The sequence below is a fragment of the Oncorhynchus mykiss genome, chromosome 23 (genome assembly GCF_057628025.1).
Source record: "Oncorhynchus mykiss isolate SJ-2025 chromosome 23, ASM5762802v1, whole genome shotgun sequence".
NCBI lineage: Eukaryota > Metazoa > Chordata > Actinopteri > Salmoniformes > Salmonidae > Oncorhynchus > Oncorhynchus mykiss.
In genome coordinates, this window is record NC_143044.1 from 39,943,917 (window position 1) to 39,966,392 (window position 22,476).

The 22,476-nt window shown below is 41.3% G+C and overlaps 1 protein-coding gene across 4 annotated transcripts; it reads left to right on the forward strand.

Moving 5' to 3' along the window:
• The first annotated feature begins 640 nt into the window (after positions 1 to 640).
• eif2ak1 (eukaryotic translation initiation factor 2 alpha kinase 1) lies at positions 641 to 22,393 on the forward strand. Of its 4 annotated transcripts, none has more exons than XM_036960696.2 (15): positions 641 to 1,235; positions 10,036 to 10,203; positions 10,405 to 10,541; positions 10,654 to 10,697; positions 10,933 to 11,032; positions 11,128 to 11,208; positions 11,470 to 11,566; positions 11,681 to 11,729; positions 11,823 to 12,195; positions 13,864 to 13,960; positions 14,094 to 14,200; positions 18,027 to 18,147; positions 18,504 to 18,583; positions 21,594 to 21,827; positions 22,114 to 22,393. In XM_036960696.2, the coding sequence occupies exons 1-15, from the start codon at positions 1,088 to 1,090 to the stop codon at positions 22,237 to 22,239; spliced, it is 1,962 nt and encodes a 653-aa protein (XP_036816591.1). In that variant the 5' UTR covers positions 641 to 1,087; the 3' UTR covers positions 22,240 to 22,393. The 4 variants fall into 4 exon arrangements, with proteins under 4 accessions (XP_036816591.1, XP_036816590.1, XP_090073592.1 ...); XM_036960695.2 differs by having other exon boundaries at positions 643 to 1,235; positions 11,470 to 11,596; XM_090217466.1 differs by lacking the exon at positions 641 to 1,235 and adding an exon at positions 9,547 to 9,771.
• The last annotated feature ends 83 nt before the right edge of the window (positions 22,394 to 22,476 follow it).

Below are 22,476 nucleotides of genomic sequence, written 5' to 3' on the forward strand. Positions count from 1 at the left end.
CTACTAAACTGACCGGGCAATGGTACTATCGTGGACTCCAAGCAGCATTTTTTGTGGTTATGTCCCTGTAGCTGTCAGCAGTTGTGTCAAAAAGACACGGTTTTGAGGATACTGAACAGGATTCTCTCCTCCATGTGTCCAACCGCATGCGACCGTCTGCAAAAGATACCTGCATCAGTATAGTTGCATAGCCGCTGTGTTCGAAGCGTTAAAGTAGTCCCTCCTCCTCATTTTGACGCATGCGTCTCTCCGGCCTCGCGCGTTTGTTGAGATTGGTCGCGAGTGATTCTGTGTAGAGAGCGCAAGTCTGCCACTCACCCTTGAAAAGAAAAGCCCGTGTCAGTCAGTGATGGGCTACGATGACGATATATTATCAAAATGGTGTATATTCAAGACAATAACATTTACACATTTATTTTTGACACCACACATCAGAAAGAATACGCATTTTAGAGATGGGCTCAAACGAAAAAGTACTGACTTTTTCAATGATTCACCCCAAAGTCATATATTTAGTCTATATTGTATTGCTTCTGGTTCACCCTATTTAAAAATATATACATATCTCAAGTTTGTAATTGTATGTCACCAATAAACATTTGTAGCGTTTTATCGTCATCATTTGCAAGGATCACATGATAAGGAACGAAGTGAGATGAAATGCTACATACAGGGACTATCTGACGTGTCCCACAAAATAATAAAACGAACAAGATCGAGTTAAATGTATTGCATAAATGGATAGAGTTACTAAATGTGATACAATCTCATCAATATATGATGATACAAAAGAAATCAGACTTAATTCGTAAGCTTCTCACAGTGGACATGAAATGATTCAACTGAATTTATGTTCAGCTCGTGGTGTTTTAAGACAAGACTTCACTCCCTTCATGGGTGTATTGTTCGGCAATGCTGAAACTAGGCGGTATGGGACTCTTCTGGCGAGCTTTTGACGTGATTCTTTTAGAATAACGTCTACCTTAACTAGTTATGATTCATGCGGAATTGAAAATATTAACGCCTAAGTATTCTAAAAGTTAGGTCATATTTAATAGGTTAACAAGCTGAATCTTCATAAATCGCCATGTTTAGCTCTCTGAACGGGCAACGAGGGGTAAGTTCAAATAGCAGCAGCGTGATCAACCGAAATCTAACCACCACCACAACCGGACATGAGTGCAGTGTGTTTAATTTGACCAACAGTGAAGATGACGACGAGGTTATATTTGACAGTAAGTTGACAGACACCAGACACTGTACAAATATGTTCATGCTAACTAGCTAGGCAGAATTGAGAAATCATGTGTGGGGCTGTGGGCACAGTCTTCCTGTCAGCAATCCTCTCAACCTACCTGGACAGTTTTGGGGGCTGCTTTTGATCCACACCACCATCACATCACCACGGGGCAGATAGATAGCTAGTACATCACAGCTGTGGCTACATCCCTCCTCACATTTTTGACAAATAACTAATTTAGCTATGACCAATCAGCTAAGTGAGAGATTTTTATATAATGTTGTTTATAGCCATGTCTTTCCTTCGCTCCTATTGGATGGTTGGCTTCATGACCAATTCTGCAGCCCTAAAAATATAACCTTCTGAGTCATAACCCTCTAGTGATGCAACCAGGTGCTAAAGGAGCATCTTAAACTTGACCCTAAAAAAAACATCTGAGTCAGACGGTTTACACCCTTTCTTCTTTATAATTGCCAAGCCTATCTCTGACCTTTTTAACCTCTCTCTCCTCTCTGGGGAGGTTCCCATTGCTTGAAAGGCACGACCGGTTCATCCTTTATTTAAAGGGGGAGATCAAGCTGATCCTAACTGTTATAGGTCTATTTCTATTTTGCCCTATTTATCAAAAGTGTTGGAAAAACTTGTCAATAATCAACTGGCTGGCTTTCTTGGTGTTTATAGTGTTCTCTCTGGTATGCAATCTGGTTTCCACTCAGGTTATGGATGTGTCACTGCGACCTTAAAGGTCCTCAATGATGTCACCATTGCCCTTGATTCTAAGCAATATTGTGCTGCTATTGTTATTGACTTGGCCAAAGCTTTTGATACGGTAGACTATTCCATTCTTGGAGCATTGGTGTCTCTGAGGGGTCTTTGGCCTGGTTTGCTAACTACCTCTCTTAGAGTGCAGTGTATAAAGTCAGAATATCTGCTGCCACTGCCTGTCACCAAGGGACTAGCCCAAGGCTCGATCCTAGGCCGAACGCCCTTCTCAATTTACATCAACAACATAGCTCAGGCAGTAGGAAGCTCTCATCCATTTATACACAGATGATCGTTTTATACTCAGCTGGCCCTTCTCTAGATGTTGTGTTAAACGCTCTACAACGAAGCTTTCTTACTGTGTCTAACAAGCTTCCTCTGCCCTTAACCTTGTTCTGAACACCTCCAAAGCAAAGGTCATGTGGTTTGGTAAGAAGAATGCCCCTCTCCCCACAGGTGTGATTACTACCTCAGAGGGTTTAGAGATTGAGGTAGTCACCTCATACATGTACTTGGGAGTATGTCTAGACGGTACACTGTTTTTCTCTCAGCTCATATCAAAGCTGCAGGCTAAAGTTAAATCGAGACTTGGTTTCCTCAATCGTAATCACTCCTCTTTCACCCCAGCTACCAAACTAACCCTGATTCAGATGATCATCCTACCCATGCGGATACCCAATTATGGAGACGTAATTTATAGATCGGCAGGAAAGGGTGCTCTCGAGCGGCTAGATTTTCTTTACCATTCGACCATCAGATTTGCCACTAATGCTCCTTATAGGACACATAACTGCACTCTACACTCTTCTGTAAACTGGTCGTCTCTGTATGCCTTCGCAAGACCCACCGGTTGATTGCTTATTTATAAAAGCTTCTTAGGCCTCATTCCCCCCCTCCCCCTATCTGAGATACCTGCTGCAGCCCTCATCCTCTACATACAGTGGGGAGAACAAGTATTTGATACACTGCCGATTTTGCAGGTTTTCCTACTTACAAAGCATGTAGAGGTCTGTAATTTTTATCACAGGTACACTTCAACTGTGAGACAGAATCTAAAACAATCCAGAAAATCACATTGAATGATTTTTAAGTAATTAATTTGCATTTTATTGCATGACATAAGTATTTGATCACCTACCAACCAGTAAGAATTCCAGCTCTCACAGACCTGTTAGTTTTTCTTTAAGAAGCCTCCTGTTCTCCACTCATTACCTGTATTAACTGCACCTGTTTGAACTCGTTACCTGTATAAAAGACACCTGTCCACACACTCAATCAAACAGACTCCAACCTCTCCACAATGGCCAAGACCAGAGAGCTGCGTAAGGACATCAGGGATAAAATTGTAGACCTGCACAAAGCTGGGATGGGCTACAGGACAATATGCAAGCAGCTTGGTGAGAAGGCAACAACTGTTGGCGCAATTATTAGAAAATGGAAGAAGTTCAAGATGACGGTCAATCACCCTCGGTCTGGGGCTCCATGTAAGATCTCACCTCGTGGGGCATCAATGATCATGAGGATGGTGAGGGGTCAGCCCAGAACTACAACTTTCTGTACCAAATATTAGGTTGTGCTTTTCTGATGTATCATATTTATGTCATGCAATAAAATGCAAATGAATTACTTAAAAATCATACAATGTGATTTTCTGGATTTTTGTTTTAGATTCCGTCTCTCACAGTTGAATGATAAAAATTACAGACCTCTACATGCTTTGTAAGTAGGAAACACTGCCGATTTTGCAGGTTATCAAATACTTGTTCTCCCTACTGTACAACACCCGTTCTGCCAGTCACATTCTGTTAAAGGTCCCCAAAGCGCACACATCCCTGGGTTGCTCGTCTTTTCAGTTCGCTGCAGCTAGCGACTGGAACGAGCTGCAACAAACACTCAAACTGGACAGTTTTATCTCAATCTCTTCATTCAAAGAACCAATCATGCACACTCTTACTGACAGTTGTGGCTGCTTTGCGTGATGTATTGTTATCTCTACCTTCTTGCCCTTTGTGCTGTTGTCTGTGCCCAATAATGTGATATCAGATTTTATTTGTCACATACACATGGTTAGCAGATGTTAATGCGAGTGTAGCGAAATGCTTCTGGTTCTGACATATCATATATATGAGTAAGGTATGTAAACACTCTTAAAGTGGCATTGTTTAAAGTGACTAGTGATCCATTTGTTAAAGTGGCCAGTGATTGGGTCTCCATGTAGGGACCAGCCTCTCTGACACAACACCCCGAGTAGCCTACAGGGAGGAGGTGAGGATGTCTATCGTTGTTGGTAATCAAGCCCATTACTGTTGTGTCGCAAACTTGTTGATTGAGCTGAAGGCGTGCATGGCCACACAGTCGCAGGTGAACAGGTTGTACAGTAGGGGGCTGAGCACGCACCCTTGTGGGGTGTTAAGGGTCAGCGAGGTGGAGATGTTGTTTCCTACCTTCTCCACCTGGTGGCGGCCCGTCAAAGTTCAGGACCCAATTGCACAGGGCGAGGTACTATGGTGTTGAATGCTGAGCTGTAGTCAGGTATTCCTTTTGTCCAGATGTGATTGTGCAGTGTCATGCCTATTGCATCATCTGTGGACCTGTTAGGGTGGTATGCAAACTGAAGTGGGTCTAGGGTGGCTGGTAAGGTGGAGGTAATATGATCCTTGACTAGTCTGTCAAAGCACTTCATGATGACAGAAGTGAGTGCTACGGGGTGGTAGTCATTTTAGTTAATCTCTTTGCCTTCTTGGGTACAAGAACAATGGTGGCCATCTTGAAGCATGTGGTGACAGCAGACTGGGATAAGGAGAGATTGAATATGTCCGTAAACACACCAGCCAGCTGGTCTGCACATGCTCTGAGGACACGGCTAGGGATGCTCTCTGGGCCAGCAGCCTTGCGAGGGTTAACTCGTTTAAAGGTTTTACTCACATCGGCCTCGGAGAAGGGGGGGCGCAGTTCTTGTTAGCGGGCCGCGATGGTGGCACTGTATTATCCTCAAAGCAATCAAAGAAGGTGTTTAGTTTGTCTGGAAGTGTGATGTCTGTGACGTGGCTGGTTTTATTTTTGTAGTCCGTGATTTCTTGTAGACCCTACCACATACGTCTCGTGTCTGAGCCTTTGAATTGCGACTCCACTTTGTCCCTGTACTGACATTTCACTTGTTTGATTGCCTTGCGGAGGGAATAACTACACTGTTTATATTCAGCCATATTCCCAGACCTGTTTCCATGGTTAAATGCGGTGGTTCACGCTTTCAGTTTTGAGCGAATGCCACCATCCATCAACAGGTTTTGGTTAGGGTAGGTTTTAATAGTCACAGTGGGTACAACATCTCCAATGCACTTCCATATAAATTCACTCAGAGTCAGCGTATAGGTCAATGTTATTCTGTGAGGCTGACCGGAACATATCCCAGTCCGCGTGATCAAAACAATCTTGAAGCGTGGATTCCGATTGGTCAGACCAGCGTTGAATGGTTCTACTCACTTTTATTTAATTAATGTATTTATTTAACCTTTATTTAACTAGGAAGGGCTCATTGAGATTAAAATCTCTTTTTCAAGAGCGCCCTGGCCAAGATAGGCAGCACCAAGTCATTACAAAATAATTACAGACAGACAACATGAAAAACTACAAATAATCTAGTAAAAACCATTGAATTCACAAGAGTATAAAACAGCAAATTAAAAACATTGACAGGTCAGGGAATCAACCTCAAAATCCTTCATCAGTGATTTAAAAACACCAATCCGGACAAGTTCTTCCAGTTTAAAAGTATTTTGTAAGGTGTTCCAAGACGATGGCGCAGAGTACATAATAGCCTTTACCAAATTCAGTTTGGGCATTAGCAGGTTAAAGTCCAGCGAATGAAGAGAGTACCCACCACATTTCTGAACAATAAAAATGCACAAATAAAAAGGTAGTAAACCCAAAATGGCTTTGTAAATAAAAGTATACCAGTGACTGAGCCTACGAGTGACTAGAGAAGGCCAGCCAACCCTGGTATACAAAGTGCAGTGGTGCATAAGAGTTTTGCAGTTTAAAATAAATCTCAAAGTGCCATGGTAAAGAGTGTCAATTGATCTCAAACACTGAGCGGAAGCATTCATATATAAAATATCCCCATAGTCTGGTAAAGGCATAAATGTAGCTGATACTAGCCTCCTGGCTTCAAAAGAAAAACAGGCCTTATTCCTAAAATAAAATCCCAATTTCAGCTTCAAATTTTTTTGTAAGTTGTTGAATATGTAATTTAAAAGTGAGGCCGTCATCAATTAAAATTCCACAATATTTATATGAGGTTATTACCTCAATCTCCTTGCCCTGACAGGTAGTAATAGGTGAAAGGTTCAGAGGGTGTTTTCTAATGCAAGAAATACACATTAGTTTAGTTTTGTCAGTATTGAGGATAAGCTTCAATTGACACAAGGTATGTTGAACAGTATAAAAAGCAGTTTGCATGTTCTGGAAAGCTTTTGTAAGAGACGAGGCACAACAGTAAATAACAGTATGATCAGCATAAAAATGAAGTTGTGCATTTTGGACATTTTTGTCTAAATCATTTATATAAATAGTGAATAAGAGAGGACCAAGTACAGAGCCTTGGGGCACACCATTCAAGACAGACAATTTAACAGACATAAGCCCATCAAATTGAGTGCACTGAGTTCTATCAGACCGATAGTTAGCAAACCATGCAACTGCATGCTCCGAAAGACCTACACTCGACAATCTCTGCCTTAGTATAGCATGATCAACTGTATCAAAAGCCTTAGAGAGATCAATAAAAAGTGAGACACAGTGCTGCTTTTTGTCAATGGCTTCAGTGATATAATTTAAAACCTTCATGGCTGCTGTAATTGTGCTATGCTTCTTCCTGAAGCCCGATTGGTACATTGATCAAATAGAGTTCGTAAATAACTCTTAGCTGTTCACTTACAAGGGTTTCAAGTATTTTCACCAGGGGTGACATCTTTGAGATTGGCCTATAATTATTTAAAAGAGTTGGATCTCCCCCTTTTAAAGTGGTAGGACAAATGCTGATTTTCAGATCTTTGGAATTTCATTACATTCCAGGGTTAGAATGAACAGAGATGTAAGTGGTTCAGCTATGAAATCAGCTGCCAGATTTAAAAAGCAGGGATCCAAAAGATCAGGACCTGCAGGCTTTCTCTGATCTAAGGATTTCAGGGCTTTATGTACCACCTGCACTGAGAATGGCAAAAAGCTAAAAGTTTGGCCAGCTCTCACTGGTTCATCCACACAGGGTTGTACAGAGACGGAGGACATTGAGTCAAACAGCCTACCAGATGATAAAGTGCTCATTGAAACAATTCAGCATTTCAGTTTTGTCATATATAGCAAAACTGAAATGCAGAATTGTTTCAATGAGTCACTGGCCATCCTGTTTGAGTTTCTGCCTATCGTGGCAGACCAAGGGGTTTGGTCAAGACGTTTACACAGATCAGACATGGACAGAGTAGGATTAGCTCGGTTTCAAGGGTGTTTATTTAAATAATAAATCAAAAGAAAAGGATAGGTCTCCCCCATGAGACCCTCTCCGGGATACCGTCTTCTGGGCTCTGGGTCTTGCTGTAATCATGTCGGGCACAAAAACTGAACTCCCTCCTTTTAGCTCGGGAACCGTCTCCAACTATACGGAAGTCACCTTTCTTCCCTCAGTCCCTCTCCTTGTGTGCTGCCCTTCTGTCAGCTTTATGGGACTCATACAGCTGGTGAGCAATCAGCCCTTGATTACCCACCAACCACAATCAGCCTCAATTAGTCCTGACCGGAGAGCCCGTTGAGACCTGGCACATCCAGCAGAGGGAGCCATCGCCTCGTGATGTCGGCTCCGTCTGCCACCAGGCCTCGGCGAGTCTCCCCCTGGTGGCTGACCTGCTGTACGCCACACAATACATTAAGATGGTAGGAGCAAGATGGCATCGTTGTCGGATTTTCTCAAGGGTTGGCGGGGGAGGGCTTTGTATGCTAAAAAAAGTTAGAGTAGCAGTGGTCGAGTGTATTACCCCTACGCGTAGGGTAATGTATCAAAATACATTTTATATTTGAGATTCTTCAAAGTAGCCACCCTTTGCCTTGATGACAGCGTTGCACACTCTTGGCATTCTCTCAACCAGCTTCACCTGGAATGCTTTTCCAACAGTCTTGAAGGAGTTCCCACAAATGCGGAGCACTTGTTGGCTGCTTTTCTTTCTCTTTGCGGTCCAACTAATCCCAAACCATCTCAATTGGGTTGAGGTCTTGTGATTGTGGAGGCCAGGTCATCTGATACATCACTCCATCACTCTCCTTGGTCAAATAGCCCATACACATCCTGGAGGTGTGTTGGGTCATTGTCTTGTTGAAAAACAAATGATAGTCCCACTAAGCGCAATTCAGATGGGATGGCGTATCGCTGCAGAATGCTGTAGTAGTTATGCTGGTTAAGTGTGCCTTGAATTTTAAATAAATCACAGACAGTGTCACCAGTAAAGCACCATTACACCACCTCGTCCATGCTTCATGGTGGGAGCCACACATGCGGAGATCATCCGTTCACCTACTCTGCATTTCACAAGACACGGAGGTTGAAACCAAACATCTCAAATTTGGATTCATCAGACCAAAGGACAGATTTCCACCGGTCTAATGTCCATTGCTTGTGTTTCTTGGCCCAAGCAAGTCTCTTCTTCTTATTGGTGTCCTTTAGTAGGGGTTTCTTTGCAGCAATTTGACCATGAAGGCTTGATTCACACAGTCTCCTCTAAACAGTTGATGTTGTCTGTGACTTGAACTCTGTGAAGCATTTATTTGGGCTGCAATCTGAGGTGCAGTCAACTTATCCTCTGCAGAGGTAACTCTGGGTCTTGTTTTCCTGTGGTGGTCTTCATGAGAGCCAGTTTCATCATAGCGCTTGTTGGTTTTAGCGACTGGACTTGAAAGCTCTTGAATTTTCCGGATTGACTGACCTTCATGTCTTAAAGTAATGATGGACTAACTTGGTCTTTTAACAAATAGAGCTGTCTTCTGTATACCACCCCTACCTTGTCACAACACAACTGATTGGCTCACATGCATTAAGAAGGAAAGAAATTCCACAAATTCACTTTTAACAAGGCACACCTGTTAATTGAAATGCATTCCAGGTGACTACCTCATGAAGTTGTTTTAGAGAATGTCAAGAGTGTGCAGAGCTGTCATCAAGGCAAAGGGTGGCTACTTTGAAGAATCTCAAATCTAAAATATATTTTTATTTGTTTAACACTTTTCTGGTTACTACATGATTCCATATGTGTTATTTTATAGTTTTAATGTCCTCACTATTATTCTACAATGTAGAAAACAGTAAAATAAAGAAAAACCCTTGATTGAGTAGGTGTGTCCAAACTTTTGACTGGGACTGTACATAAATTGTTGCCAAATCCAATGAGTACAGTATAAACCAAAAGTCAGCATACACAAATATGAGAGTACATTACATACCGTTTTTGGCATGTTTCTCACACCTCTTCTTCCCTTATATTTTCCTCCGCGTTAGCGACCTTGGGTGGAGGGTCCTGTGTGTACTGTTGTAGACAGATAAGCCCTACTACTGAGCACACCCCAGTATGCATAAACATGATGGGCTGGCTGACTTTGAAGTGGTTAGGTTAATCTTGCATTAGTGTTGGAAGTGTTTCATATTGAGCTAATATCACACATACCGTTAGACAAAATGGACCTAGGGGAGAAAGAAATTGCAGCGCTAATTGCCAAAGTTATTGCCGAAGGTAAGATACATTTGCTCTTTCAACTGTTAACTATAAATCTTATTTTCTTCATAAAAGCGGTTCTAAAGTAATCACACACATGTTGGTGATTTATTTGTTATGCAATGTTGGCCATCTGGCTACAGGAAGTTTTGGAGGGGGCTGTTCGCCATTGAGACACACAACTTAGCTTTTTCCCATTTATTACATAATCAATAATCTTGTTACAAACACTTACCACTCACTTCTCTGTCCTGTTTCTCATTCTCCTCTATGTAAACACAGCGTCCGACTTGGATAACAACTGTGAGGTTCTGATAGCTGGCAAGCAGTACCTGTCCACACAGGAGTTTGCCTCCGCCATCCCCAACCACCTTCTGCTTGGGTCCCTGCTAGAACACCTGTGCTTTGTCTACGAGAGCGACCCGACCCGCTCACGTATGCTGTTCAAAGGTAAAGATGATCTACTAAACTATATCTCGGTCAATAGAATATTAACATTCTCTGGTTGTTGTGTAGAGGGAGGTTAGGATATGATTTTTTTTAAACATCACTGAATTCTGTAAAAAAAATATTTTGTTGTGTGAAAAATCATGAGAATAAAAAATGAACTTGTGAACAACAAACACTACAGTGAATAACTGCCCTCTTCAGTCATTGGTCAGCGTTTAGCAGCGATGAACCTCCTCTCCCCATTGGCCATCAGTGAGGAGTTCAGTTCAGTCAGACTCCAGCACAACAGAGCCTTCATTGAACTACTGGATGCTGCCAGCACCTCCCTGTTCCCACAGGTAACACTTGATGTGGCCATTTAGTGATAATGTAATGTGGGACATGCATAGTCAAGTTTCTTGTTTATCATTGATATTCACTCACTGACAGTTTCTTTTCCTGCCATTTCAGGGTCAAAGATTATGTAATACAGACAGCCAGAGCCTTACGCTAAGGTAAGATTAGTACAGAAAAAAATGTCACTTGTCTTTTTCTACTAGTGTTGACTTGTCTCACCTAGCTAGGTGAGACAACACTAGTAGCTATCTTAAGATAAATGCACTAATTGTAAGTTTCTCTGGATAAGAGCGTCTGCTAATGTCAAAATAAATGAAATGTACTGCTGTGTACGTTGCGTTGTGAGAGGATCTTGAGGATCTGTCTCTTTGCTTATTATCCTCCTCACCGTAGACCAACCGAAGGTCTGTTCCAGGCACAGGCGTCGCGCTACCTCAGCGAGTTTGAAGAGCTCTCTAGACTTGGAAAAGGATCCTATGGCAAAGTCTTTAAGGTACCGTCTAGTCAAAATAAAAATGATACCTGTGCATTAATATAACCTACAGTGGAATAATTTCCCCCTCTTCGTTTTGGTCATGTGCTTTCCAGGTAACAAACAAGCTGGATGGCCAGAAGTATGCTGTGAAGAAAATTCTCATCAAGAATGTTTCACGAGAAGACTGCATGAAGGTATGTTTTTTTTATATATATATATATATATATATATATATATATATATATATATATATATATTAAAACACAATACATTTTAAATGAATTGTGTGTAATATATATATATATATATATATATATATATATATATATATTACACACAATTCATTTAAAATGTATTGTGTTTTAATGATCCAAAAATGCAGTATACTTCAGTGCACTATTCGATAACGGACACAAGTGAGTTTGTCATTGAGTATTTTCCTGTCTTTGTTTCAGGTTCTCAGAGAAGTTAAAGTGTTATCCAGTCTTCAGCACATCAACGTAGTGGGCTACCACACTGCCTGGATGGAGCATGTCTCACCTGCTTTTATCAGTGACTTCCGTTACTTCTCTCCTCTGACGTGTTCGAAATTCAAGTGATTTCATTTATTCATAGCTAACCTCTCTTCATTATTGTTGTTTTTTCATTTACATTTCTCTATTTCAGACCCTGCATCAATACTCCCAGCACTGGAAACACCTGCGCTGCCAGAACGGTACCATTATTATCTCGTATAACTGAATTACAAGACCAGTTATGATTGAATATCATATTAGATTCTGAAACATGTATTTTCCCACTCTCACAGCACTGAGGAGAGTACCGGCAGTAGCAACAGCTCCTCAATAGTCTTTGAGAGCTCAGGTCACTCGAAGGAGCCAGTGGCCATTGCAAAAGTACCAGAGATCCTCCGGGTGAAAGCCCTGGCACCTAAAGAGGAGAAGAGCACACAGGCAGTGTGTCCTAAAACCATGCGCCACACCCGTGTCTCAGAGAACTTTGTCCCCTGTGTGTTCCTGGGACGGCGTGGCCTGACACCGGATGGTTGCCCCGTGGTCAGCTGGGATGGCTCGGCCCTGTCAGAGGAGGCCTCAGGAACCAGGAACAAGATGGAGCTGAACAACAACTCCTACATCGACGTGGGGAGCGAGGAATGGGACACGAAATGCCCCACCAAGGAGGTATTGATACTGTGTAACCTGTATAATGTAGCTCAGTAGGGCCTCTTATCCTGTTGTTTTAACACAATCATCTAACCTTCCAACACTGACATCTACAAATGTCCCCTGTATATACACTACCAGTCAAAAGTTTTAGAACACCTACTCATTCAAGGGTTTTTCTTTATTTTTTACTATTTTCTACATTGTAGAATAATAGTGAAGACATCAAAGCTATGAAATAACACATAGGGAATCATGTAGTAACCAGAAAAGTATTAAACAAATCAAAATATATTTTATATTTGAGATTCTTCAAAGTAGCCACCCTTTGCCTTGATGACAGCTTTGCACACTCTTGGCATTCTCTCAACCAGCTTCAACTGGAATGCTTTTCCAACAGTCTTGAAGGACTTCCCACATATGCTGAGCATAACTTATCACACTGCGGTCCGACTCATCCCAAACCATCTCAATTGGGTTGAGGTCTGGTCATCTGATGCAGCACTCCATCACTCTCCTTCTTGGTAAAATATCCCTTATACACCCTGGAGGTGTTTTGGGTCATTGTCCTGTTGAAAAACAAATGATAGTCCCACTAAGCCGAAACCAGATGGGATGGCGTATCGCTGCAGAATTCTGTGGTAGCCATGCTGGTTAAGTGTGCCTTGAGTTCTAAAAAAATCACAGACAGTGTCACCAGCAAAGCACCCCCACACCACCACCCCTCCTACATGCTTTATGGTGGAAAATACACATGCGGAGATCATCTGTTCACCCACACCGTGTCACAAAGATCCAAAAATCTCAGATTTGGACTCATCAGACCAAAGGACAAATTTCTAACGGTCTAATGTCCATTGCTCGTGTTTCTTGGCCCAAGCAAGTCTTCTTCTCATTGGTGTCCTTTTAGTAGTTTTTTTTGCAGCAATTCGACCATGAAGGCCTGATTCACACAGTCTCCTCTGAACAGTTGATGTTGAGATGTGCCTGTTACTTGAACTCTGAAGCATTTATTTGCGTTGCAATTTCTGAGGCTGGCAACTCTAATGAACTTATCCTCTGCAGCAGAGGTAACTGGGTCTTCCATTCTTGGGAGAGACAGTTTCATTATAGCGCTTGAGGGTTTTTGCGACTGCACTTTCTTGAAATGTTCCATATTGACAGACCTTCATGTCTTAAAGTATGATGTACTGCTGTTTCTCTTTGCTAATTTGAGCTGTTCTTGCCATAATATGGGCTTGGTGTTTTACCAAATAGGGCTTTCTTCTGTATACTAACCATACCTTGTCACAACACAACTGATTGGCTCAAACACATTAAGAAGGAAAGAAATTCCACAAATGAACTTTTAACAAAGCACACCTGTTAATTGAAATTAATTCCAGGTGACTATCTCATGAAGCTGGTTGAGAGAATGCCAAGAGTGTGCAAAGCTGTCATTAAGGCTAAGGGTGGCTATTTGAAGAATCTCAAATGTATAATTTTTTGGGGGGGTTACTACGTGATTCCATATGTGTTATTTCTTAGTTTTGTTGTCTTCACTATTATTCTACAATGTAGGAAATAATACAAAATAAAGAAAAACCCTTGAATGAGTAGGTGTTCTAAAACTTTTGCCTGGTAGTTTATAGATTCTCTTTTTGTCAAACTCTGATTTTACTGGACACTATTCTATGGCTACCTCAGGTGCAGTTCCACCTCATGCTGTATATTCAGATGCAGTTGTGTGAACGTTCACTCAAAGACTGGATCTCAGAGAGAACCACCGAACACATCTCACAAAGTGAGCATATATAACTTGCACAATAAGATGCACCCCTTTGTTGCTTTCACTCTTCATTCAACATTATCAATGTTTTGATTCCGTTTCTATTATGCAGAATTTGTTAGAGTATGTTTTGGCTTTTGTTTTACAGATCCTTATGGGTCTGTGGACATCAAACAAACCCTTAGCATTCTACATAAAATACTTGAAGGAGTGGAATACATTCACTCTAGAAGTATCATGCACAGAGACCTGAAGGTATGTTCTTTACAAGTGTAAATTATTTAATTTCACAAGAATAGAAGTGCACAATCAAAGGAGGTTTTGCCTCAGGTAGATCACATGAGGTAGTGTGTGTTAAAATGTAAAAGTAACATGCTTTCACCTTAATGGACAGGGGGAGTTAGACTCTTTGAGGCATTGTGAAGTCCTCCATATTGGGAAAGCGGGGGAACCGAGGTGGGACTTCATTACCCTCCTTAACAAACGTGACATAGCTGGTCCTTCTGGTCGAAGTAGAATTTGCTGCAGAGCACCTTGAGGCACTTTACAAACCATAATATAACTGCCTCAATGGGCACTTTGGAAATCAAGTTAACTAAGTAACGTGGCTATTATGCATCAGTTACAGTGGCTTGCGAAAGTATTCACCCCCTTGGCATTTTTGCTATTTTGTTGCCTTATAACCTGGAATTAAAATGGATCTTTGGGGGGGTTGTATCATTTGATTTACACAACATGCTTACCACTTTGAAGATGCAAAATATTTTTTATTGTGAAACAAACCACAATAACACAAAAAACTAAACTTGAGCATGCATAACTATCCCCCCCCCCCCCCCCCCCCCAAAAAGTCAATAGTTTGTAGAGTCACCTTTTGCAGCAATTACAGCTGCAAGTCTCTTGGGGTATGTCTCTAAGCTTGGCACATCTAGCAACTGGGATTTTTGCCCATTCTTCAAGGCAAAACTGCTCCAGCTCCTTCAAGATGGATGGGTTCTGCTGGTGTACAGCAATCTTTAAGTCATAGCACAGATTCTCAATTGGATTGAGGCCTGGGCTTTGACTAGGCCATTCCAAGACATTTAAATGTTTCCCCTAAAACCACACATGTTTTGCTTTAGCAGTATGCTTAGGGACATTGTCCTGCTGGAAGGTGAACCTCTGTCCCAGTCTCAAATCTCTGGAAGACTGAAACAGGTTTCCCTCAAGAATTTCCCTGCATTTAGTGCCATCCATCATTCCTTCCATTCTGACCAGTTTCTCAGTCTCTGACGATGGAATAACATCCCCACAGCATGATACTGCCACCACCACTGTAGGGATGGGGTGATGAGAGGTGTTGTGTTTGGACCGGACATAGCGTTTTCCTTGATGGCCAAAAAGCTCAATTTTAGTCTCATCTGACCAGAGTACCTTCTTCCATATGTTTGGGGAGTCTCCCACATGCCTTTTGACGAACACCAAATGTGTTTGCTTATTTTTTTTCTTTAAGCAATGGCTTTTTTCTGGCCAATCTTCCGTAAACCCCAGCTCTGTGGAACGTACGGCTTAAAGTGGTCCTATGGACAGATACTCCAATATCTGGTGTGGTGCTTTGTAGCTCCTTCAGTCATCTTTGGTCTCTTTGTTGCCTCTCTGATTAATGCCCTCCTTGACTGGTCCGTGAGTTTTGGTGGGCGGCCCTCTCTTGGCAGGTTTGTTGTGATGCCATATTCTTTAAATTTTGAAAATAATGGATTTAATGGTGCTCTGTGGGATGTTCAAAGATTCTGATATTTTTTTGTAACCCAACCCTGATCTGTACTTCTCCACAACTCTGTCCCTGACCTATTTGGAGAGCTTCTTGGTCTTCATAGTGCCGCTTGCTTGGTGGTACCCCTTACTTAGTTGTGTTAATGATTCTGGGGCCTTTCAGAACAGGTGTATATATACTGAGATCATGTAACACTTAGATTGCATAGAGGTGGACTTTATTTAACTAATTATGTGACTTCTAAAGGTAATTGGTTGCACCAGATCTTATTTAGGGGCTTCATAGCAAAGGGGGTGAATACAAACCATTTTCAGTTTTTTTTTCTCAATTCACTTCACCAATTTGGACTATTTTGTGTATGAAATCCAAATAAAAATGTATTTAAATTACAGGTTGAATGCAATGGCAAAATGGCAAGCCTCACGCAATGGCAAAATGTCGGATTCTGCAGTTTAATCTTTGCTATGCTGTAATAAAGGCTTTACTATTTTTTTTGTCGTTAGAACAGGCTGGTATTACTTAATTACAGTTGTTTACAACTGTTCCAAACAGGCAGATAAATAATATTGTAATCTAACAGCACCTGTTTGTCACACATAATATGCACGCATCTCTCGTTCCTATACACTCCTTTTTCTTGATCTCCTTCTGATTACAATTATTATTATAATCATCACTATAACAATAAGTAATGTTTTCATTAGTAGGCTTAATATAGCAGCCTTGTATAACCACCATCAAGCTGTAGGCCAAAGAGTACATCCTGTTTAGTCTTAATACCGTAACTTACTTAGGCCTGTATTTCAATACTTTATATAGGCTACTGTATCATTTATTCATTCATGTCATCACACAGCATATGAGTCATTCATGCTTTGAAATGCAATCAAGCATTTTAGTTTTAAAATTAAATAAGAAAAAGTGAGCTTTGAATAATTAGCCGAAACAATAAATAAACCACAATTCATGAATGCATGCAACTGTTTTTAGTCTGCTGTAATAAAGGCTTTATATTATATTTTCTCCTCGTTAGAACAGACTCTCTGGTACACTCATTTCCAAATCATAATATTGTAATCTAACCGCAACTGTTTGGCACACACAATACTTATGTAACACTTACTCCTTTACCCTCCTTTTTCTTGATTTCCAATAGTTTCCACAACTAAGTGAAATTTCTTCCAAAGATCTAACTTCCCCTATCCCTCCTGAACAACCTGTAAACATTGTCCCGTTTCGAGTTTCTTTTTCATATCCTCTGCATCCATTTTGCCATTGACATTACTTCTTTCGGAGTTTGTTATAACCAATTTATTGATGTAATTACGATAATCTATAGGTCAGGCCCTATTGGTCATATGCATGTGTCACGTAAAGAGAGAAAGGGTTGAGGGAAGAAGGAATCTTTTTCCTAAACAAATGAGGGATATCGATAACAAAAATGTTCAGTCAGAAACAAGTAAGAAACTAAATGGCTGAAATGTTGCTGCTTCAGCACGGACAGCACAATAAACACTTGCTGTGCTGTGGTGCCTTTTCGCTGCAGTAGGTAGGAGAGTGAGACAACGTGCGCCAGTCACACAGGCACTCACTGTCTTTTTTTTTAACACAATGTGACCATTGTGCTCTTTCTTGAGTCATTTGTGTGTCTTAATTATTTAATCAAAGGTGTGCTTAAAGCATCAAACAAGCTCAGTTTATATGTAGTTGGTTTTATTCAAACACACAGGTTGTGTCTGTCCTATATATGGAAAAATAAGTTTAAACATTTCGAACAATCGATCGGTTGACCAATATTTTTTGTTGTCAGGGACAGCCCTAATAAATTCAGCATCTGAAACATTTACGTTCGTTTCGAAGAAGTTCCCACTAAAGCATTTGTCGCTTTGCTTTACAAATCAGTGTTTTACAAACTAGGGGACGATTTTAAAATGGGGTCCCGAGAGGAGAAAATCCTAAAAATAATAATAAAAAAATTGCGCTTGGTTCATAGTTCCCAGGGTTATGTCAGTAACCTCCGGTAACCGCTAGATGCGGTTGTAATAAACAGAACGTTTTGTTTTGTACACTCCGTGTACAACGCATGCATTAGGGGTTAAGACATGGTTTGTTACTAATATTACCCATTTAAAATTACATTAAAACAAAAAATTAAAAGTTGAACAATATACTAAAGCATTAATGTGGCCTAGTGGTAATGACAAAATAGAATTGTGCATTTTAGAGTAGAATCCTTCTTTTAGAATCTCCTATAGCATTATGACCTCACACTCACCATACAAATATGATATATAAATGTTTTACATTTTGTATGCTTTTGTTTTATAGCCCAGGAATATTTTCCTGCATGGACTTGACTGCCATGTGAGGATTGGAGACTTTGGACTGGCTTGCAGGGATATAATAATGGATGATGAGGCAAAGCCAACCTCCACCTCACAGAACACCTGTGAGAAACAGATTTAATCAATTTTTCTAATGTGTCTATCACCACAAGCTCAGTTGTTGTAACAGTTGTTACAATATATATATATATCATATATATATCATATGTATGTATGTATGTATGTATGTATATATATATATGTATGTATGTATGTATGTGTGTGTGTGTAAACATTCAACATCTCAAAGATGTATACAGTGTATCAAATCAAAGTGGACACTTGTATGTATAGGTGTAATTCCTGAAATCGCCAGTAGATGGGGCTATGGCTCTGCATCCAAATCCCTTTCTATGACAACATTTTCCCTGGTTGGTTCTGGTACTGTATATTTTTGACACTGCTTGAAATCTTTCTGCAGGTTCCTCACACACCACTGGAGTTGGGACATTTGTTTATGCTGCACCTGAACAACTGGAGGGCTCCCACTATGATTCAAAGGTAAATCATCTCCATCATTTCGGAAATATTTGACATACCAAAATTACTTGGCACAATTATTTATTTAACCAGGTAGGCAAGTTGAGAACAAGTTCTCATTTACAATTGCGACCTGGCCAAGATAAAGCAAAGCAGTTCGACACATATAACAACACAGAGTTACACATGGAGTAAAACAAACATACAGTCAATAATACAATAGAAAAATACATCTATATGCAATATGAGCAAATGGGGTGAGAAGGGAGGTAAAGGCAAGAAGGAAAAAAAGGCCATGGTGGCGAAGTAAATACAAATGGGGTGAGAAGGGAGGTAAAGGCAAGAAGGAAAAAAAGGCCATGGTGGCGAAGTAAATACAAATGGGGTGAGAAGGGAGGTAAAGGCAAGAAGGGAAAAAAGGCCATGGTGGCGAAGTAAATACAAATGGGGTGAGAAGGGGGGTAAAGGCAAGAAGGAAAAAAAGGCCATGGTGGCGAAGTAAATACAAATGGGGTGAGAAGGGAGGTAAAGGCAAGAAGGAAAAAAAGGCCATGGTGGCGAAGTAAATACAAATGGGGTGAGAAGGGGGGTAAAGGCAAGAAGGAAAAAAAGGCCATGGTGGCGAAGTAAATACAAATGGGGTGAGAAGGGAGGTAAAGGCAAGAAGGAAAAAAAGGCCATGGTGGCGAAGTAAATACAAATGGGGTGAGAAGGGGGTTAAAGGCAAGAAGGAAAAAAAGGCCATGGTGGCGAAGTAAATACAATATAGCAAGTAAAACACTGGAATGGTAGATTTGCAGTGGAAGAATGTGCAAGGTAGAGAGAGAAATAATGGGGTGCAAAGGAGCAAAATAAATAAATACAGTAGGGGGAGAGGTAGTTGTTTGGGCTAAATTATAGATGAGCTATGTACAGGTGCAGTAATCTGTGAGCTGCTCTGACAGCTGGTGCTTAAAGCTAGTGAGGGAGATAAGTGTTTCCAGTTTCAGAGATTTTTGTAGTTTGTTCCAGTCATTGGCAGCAGAGAACAGGAAGGAGAGGCGGCCAAAGGAAGAATTGGTTTTGACCAGAGAGATATACCTGCTGGAGCGCTGCTATGGTGACCAGCGAGCTGAGATAAGGGGGGACTTTACCTGCCAGGTTCTTGTAGATGACATGTAGCCAGTGGGTTTGGCGACAAGTATGAAGCGAGGGCCAGCCAACGAGAGCGTACAGGTCTCAGTGGTGGGTAGTATATGGGGCTTTGGTGACAAAATGGATGGCACTGTGATAGACTGCATTAAATTTATTGAGTAGGGTATTGGAGGCTATTTTGTAAATGACATCGCCGAGGACGAGGATCGGTAGGATGGTCAGTTTTACAAGGGTATGTTTGGCAGCATGAGTGAAGGATGCTTTGTTGCGAACTAGGAAGCCAATTCTAGATTTAACTTTGGATTGGAGATGTTTGATGTGGGTCTGGAAGGAGAGTTTACAGTCTAACCAGACACCTAGGTATTTGTAGTTGTCCACATATTCTAAGTCAGAGCCGTCCAGAGTAGTGATGGCGTGCAGGTGCAGGCAGCGATCGGTTGAAGAACATGCATTTAGTTTTGTATTTAAGAGCAATTGGAGGCCACGGAAGGAGAGTTGTATGGCATTGAAGCTCGCCTGGAGGGTTGTTAACAGTGTCGAAAGAAGGGCCAGAAGTATACAGAATGGTGTTGTCTGTGTAGAGGTGGATCAGAGACTCACCAGCAGCAAGAGCGACATCATTGATGTATACAGAGAAGAGAGTCGGTCCAAGAATTTAACCCTGTGGCACCCCATAGAGACTGCCAGAGGCCTGGACAACAGGCCCTCCGATTTAACACACTGAACTCTATCAGATAAGTAGTTTGTGAACCAGGCGAGGCAATCATTTGAGAAACCAAGGCTATCGAGTCTGCCGATGAGGATGTGGTGATTGACAGAGTCAAAAGCCTTGGCCAGGTCAATGAATACGGCTGCACAGTATTGTTTCTTATCGATGGCGGTTAAGATATTGTTTAGGACCTTGAGCGTGACTGAGGTGCACCCATGACCAGCTCTGAAACCAGATTGCATAGCGGAGAAGGTATGGTGGGATTCGAAATGGTCGGTAATCTGTTTGTTTACTTGGCTTTCGAAGACCTTAGAAAGGCAGGGTAGGATAGATATAGGTCTGTAGCAGTTTGGGTCAAGAATGTCCCCCCTTTGAAAAGGGGGATGACCGCAGCTGCTTTACAATCTTTGGGAATCTCAGACGACACGAGAGGTTGAACAGGCTAGTAATAGGGGTTGCAACAATTTCGGCAGATAATTTTAGAAAGAAAGGGTCCAAATTTTGTAGGGGTCCAGATTTTTCAGGTCTTTCAGAACATCAGCTGAATTAGTGTGAGTTGTCTACTTAAAACAAATGTATATAGAATTATAATAAGGATAATATAACATTTGTATTTATAAACCAATTGATACACAGTATATCAATACATAAAACATATTTACACATCAAGGACAACAACCACCCGAGCCACTGCCTGTTCACCCCACTATCATCCAGAAGGCGAGGTCAGTACAGGTGCCACAAATCTGGAACAGAAGCTGTTTTTCAGTCTCTCGATCTCAAGGCCATCAGACTGTTAAATAGCCATCACTAGCACATAGAGGCTGCTGCCTATATACATAGACTTGAAGTCACTGGCCACTAATAAATGGAACACTAGTCACTTTAATAATGTCTACATATCTTGCATTACTCATCTCATATGTATATACTGTATCCTATACTATTCTACTGTATCTTATTCTATGCCGCGCTGACATTTCTCGTCCATATATGTTTATATTCTTAATTCCATTAATTTACTTAGATTTGTCTGTATTGGGTATATGTTGTGTAATTGTTAGATATTACTGCACTTTCAGAGCTAGAAGCACAAGCATTTTGCTACACATTTTGCAATAACATCTGCTAAACACATGTATGTGCTGATTTGATTTGGATCACTATGCCTTTTCTTCTGGCCTGCAGTCAGACATGTACAGTGTAGGAGTGGTGGCCCTGGAGCTGTTCCAGCCCTTTGGGACAGAGATGGAGCGCGTGCGTACACTAGGAGACCTCCGTGAGGGGAAGGTCCCAGACGCCTTCTCCCAGTGCTGGCCTGTCCTGGCCAAGTACATTACACTGCTGACCAGCAGAGACCCCTCTCTACGACCCAGCGCCACACAGCTGCTGCAGAGCGAGCTGTTCAGCAGCAAAGACATGGTATGGATGAACAGGCTGGCTGGGAACGAGACTACCATTTTGATAGATATGTGCTTGATGTACATGTTGAATTTCAGCTTGCCATATTTACGCTGCTATTGATCAAGTTCAAACAGACATGAGCCAAATGCTAGTAGCATTGCTTGGCTATAAATATTTGCCCTAGGTCACTTTGACACTGCAACCAGGTTCAATCTGGTGCCAAACTACTAAAAGTAAATATCAGGAGAAGAGTTAAACATTTATCACAGATCAAACATCTCCAATGGCCCTCTTCTCTTTCCAGGTTATCCATGGCTTGCAGAGAAGGGTTGAAGAGCAGGAAGAGGAGATAGTTCGACTCAGGAGACAGATCAGTCAGCTACAGACTCAGAGCACGCAACAGGCATCCCATCCAACCGACAAGACCTGACATCAACCACCTCTGCCCATCTTCAAACCCAATATATTCAAACTCTTTACCTTACCACATGAATAATTTGGTGCACATGGTTGAATGTGTGTGTGGATCTAACACTGACATTTTAACGTTTTAAAACGGTACAATAAATCTTATTTAATTTACACCCCTGTCTCATTGTAGACAATGTTTTATTTGGTCAAGATTAATTTACATAATTTGTGATTGCGACTAATATACTCATATGAT

Bases quoted from the DNA above. Each gene is read 5' to 3' on its own strand.
- eif2ak1 (XM_036960695.2), top strand. From the start codon at position 1,088: ATGTTTAGCTCTCTGAACGGGCAACGAGGGGTAAGTTCAAATAGCAGC. The intron at 11,730-11,822 runs GTACCATTATTA...CCACTCTCACAG, and splicing joins ACACCTGCGCTGCCAGAACG to CACTGAGGAGAGTACCGGCA. The intron at 18,148-18,503 runs GTGAGAAACAGA...ATCTTTCTGCAG, and splicing joins CTCCACCTCACAGAACACCT to GTTCCTCACACACCACTGGA.